The 3198-nt window shown below is 52.7% G+C and overlaps 1 protein-coding gene across 1 annotated transcript; it reads right to left on the bottom strand.

Annotated features, from left to right (window-relative positions):
• Positions 1-1981: 1981 nt before the first annotated feature.
• On the bottom strand, positions 1982-2704 carry LOC137283835 (uncharacterized). Its single transcript, XM_067815518.1, has one exon. The coding sequence runs from the start codon at positions 2702-2704 to the stop codon at positions 1982-1984; it is 723 nt and encodes a 240-aa protein (XP_067671619.1).
• Positions 2705-3198: the final 494 nt, after the last annotated feature.

Below are 3198 nucleotides of genomic sequence, written 5' to 3'. Positions count from 1 at the left end.
GCCGGTGGTGGTGCCCCATGCATTGGTGGATGTTGTGATGCATTCATGTGTTCCAGTGGTGGTTCCCTATGCCGGTGGCTGTGTGCCATGCACTGGTGCATGTGATGGTGGTGTCTCATGTATATCGGTAGCGGTGTTCCATGCATCGGTGGATGTCATGTTGGTGGGTGATGTATACCGTTGGTGCTGCCCCATGCATTGGTGGATGTTGTGATGCACTCATGTATACCGGCAGGGGTGCCCCATGCCAGTGGCGGTGTGCCATACATTTGTGGATGTGATTCTGGTGCCCCATGCCGGTTGTGGTGCCCCATGCATTGGTGGATGTTGTGATGCACTCATGGATACCGGTGGCGGTGCCCCATGCCAGTGGTTGTGTACCATGCATTGGTGGATGTGATGGTGTTGCCTCATGTATGCCGGTGGTGTTGAACCATGCATTGGTGGATGTTGTGGTTTGCTCATGTATGCCGGTGGCGGTACACGATGCATTGGTAGTTGTGATGGTGGTGTCTCATGTATGACGGTTGTGGTGCAACATGCATTGGTGGATGTTGTGGTGTACTCCTGTATGTTGGTGGCGGTGTGCCATACATTGATGGATGTGATGGTGTGCTCACGTATGCCAGTGACTGTGCACGATGCATTGGTGAATGTGATGCTGGTGTCTCATGTATCAGGGTGGTGGTGCCCCAAGCATTGGTGGATTTTGTGGTGTTCTCATGTTTATTGGTGGTAGTGCACGATGCATTGGTCTATGTTGTGGTGTACTCATGCATGCTGGTGGCGGTGCGTCATGCACTGGTGGATGTGAGGGTGGTGTTTTATGTATACTTGTGGTGGTGCCCCATGCATTGGTATATGTTTTGGTGCATTCATGTATGCCGGTGGCGGTGGACGATCCTTTGGTTGATGTTGTCTTGTGTATACCGGTGGTGGTGTGCTATGCATTGGTTAAAGTTGTGGTGTACTCATGTATATGCCAGTGGCTGTGCGCCATGCATTGGTGGATGTGATGGTGGTGTACCATGTATAAGGGTGATGGTGCTACATGCATTGGTGGATGTGATGGTTATGTCTCTCCCATGAGGCTGGCGGTTCCCCGTAAATTAGTAGATGTGATGGTGGTGTCTCATGTATTGCGGTGGCGGTACGCCATACATTGGTGGATGTGATGATGGTGGCTCATGTATGCCCTTGGTGGTGCCCTATGCATTGCTGAATGTTGCGGTGTACTCATCCGGTGAACCATGCATTGGTGGATGTGATGGTTATATCTCATATATGCCAATTCTGGTGCCCCTTTCATTAGTGCATGCATGTTGTGGTGTAAGCATGTATGCCGGTGGTCGTGGTGCGCCATACATTCATGGATGTTGTGGTGTGCTCATATATCCCACTGGGATATGCATTGGTGGATGTGATGGTGGTGTTTCATGTATGCCGGTGGCGGTGTGCCATGCACTGGTGGATGTAATGGTGGTGGCTCATGTATACCTGTGGTGATGTCCCATGCATTGGTGTGCCATGCATTGCTGGATGTGATGGTGGTGCCTCATGTATACTGGTGATGCTGCCCCATGCTTTGGTGGATGTTGTGATGCACTCATGTTTACCAGTGGTGGTGCCCCATGCAAGTGGCTGTCTCCCGTGCACTGGTGGATGTGATGGCAGTGGCTCATCTATGCCGGTGGTGGTGCCCCATGCATTGGTGGATGTTGTGATGCATTAATCTATACCGGCGGTGGTGCCCCATGCCAGTGCCGGTACCCAATGCATTGGTGGATGTGATGGTCTTGGCTCATGTATGCCTGTGGTGGTGCCCTATGCATTTGTGGATTTGATGGTGGTGGCCCATGTATGAAGGTGGTGCTTCCCCATACTTTGGTGAATGTTGTGATGCACTCTTGTATACCGGTGGTGGTGCCCCATACCAGTGGTGATGCCCCATGCATTGGTGCTTGTGATGGTTGAGTCTCATCTATGCCAGTGGCGGTGGCCCATGCATTGGTGGATCTTGTGATGCACTCATGTATGCCGGTGGTGGTGCCCCATGCCAGTGCCGGTGTGCCATGCACTGGTGGATGTGATGGTGGTGGCTCACGCATGCCGGTGGTCGTGCCTCATGCATTGGTGGATGTGATGGTGGTGGCTCATCTATACCGGTGGTGCTGTCAAATGCATTGCTGGATGTTGTGATGCACTCATGTATACCGGTAGTGGTGCCCCATCCCAGTGTCGGTGTTCCATGCATTGGTGGATGTGATGGTGTTGTCTTATGTATGCCGGTGATGGTGCAACATGCATTAGTGGATATTGTGATGCACTCATCTATAATGGTGGTAGTGCCGCATGCCAGTGGCGGTGCGCCATGCATTGGTGGTTGTGATGGTGGTGGTTCCTGTATGCCGGTGGTGGTATCCCATGCATTGGTGGATGTTTCGATGCACTCATGCATACCGGTGGTGTTGCTCCATGCCACTAGTGCAGTGCCATGAGTTAGTGGATGTGATGGTGGTGGCTCATGTATGCCGGTGGCGGTGCCCCATGCATTGGTGGATGTTGTGATGCACTCATGTATACCGGTGGCGCTGCCCCATTCCAGTGGCTGTGTGCCATGCATTGGTGGATGTGATGGTGGTTCCTCATGTATGCCGGTGGTGATGTCCCATGCATTTGTGGAAATTGTGATGCACACATACATACCGGTGGTGGTGCCCCATGCCAAATGCGGTGCCCCATCCATTAGTGGATGTCATGATGGTAGCTCATGTATGCCTGTGGTGGTGTCCCATGCATTGGTGAATGTTGTGATGCACTCATGTATGCCAGTCGTGGTGCCCCATGCCAGTGGTGATGCCTCATGCATTGGTGCTTGTGATGGTTGAGTCTCATCTATGCCAGTGGCGGTGGCCCATGCATTGGTGGATCTTGTGATGCACTCATGTATGCCGGTGGTGGTGCCCCATGCCAGTGCCGGTGTGCCATGCACTTGTGGATGTGATGGTGGTGGCTCACGCATGCCGGTGGTCGTGCCTCATGCATTGGTGGATGTGATGGTGGTGGCTCATCTATACCGGTGGTGCTGTCAAATGCATTGCTGGATGTTGTGATGCACTCATGTATACCGGTAGTGGTGCCCCATGCCAGTGGCGGTGTACCATGCATTGGTGGATGTGATGGTGGTGGCTCATGTAT

This window comes from Haliotis asinina, chromosome 5, assembly GCF_037392515.1.
Source record: "Haliotis asinina isolate JCU_RB_2024 chromosome 5, JCU_Hal_asi_v2, whole genome shotgun sequence".
Classification (NCBI taxonomy): Eukaryota; Metazoa; Mollusca; class Gastropoda; order Lepetellida; family Haliotidae; genus Haliotis; species Haliotis asinina.
Note: the sequence above shows the minus strand (reverse complement) of the source record. Positions and strands in the feature narration are given on the sequence as shown.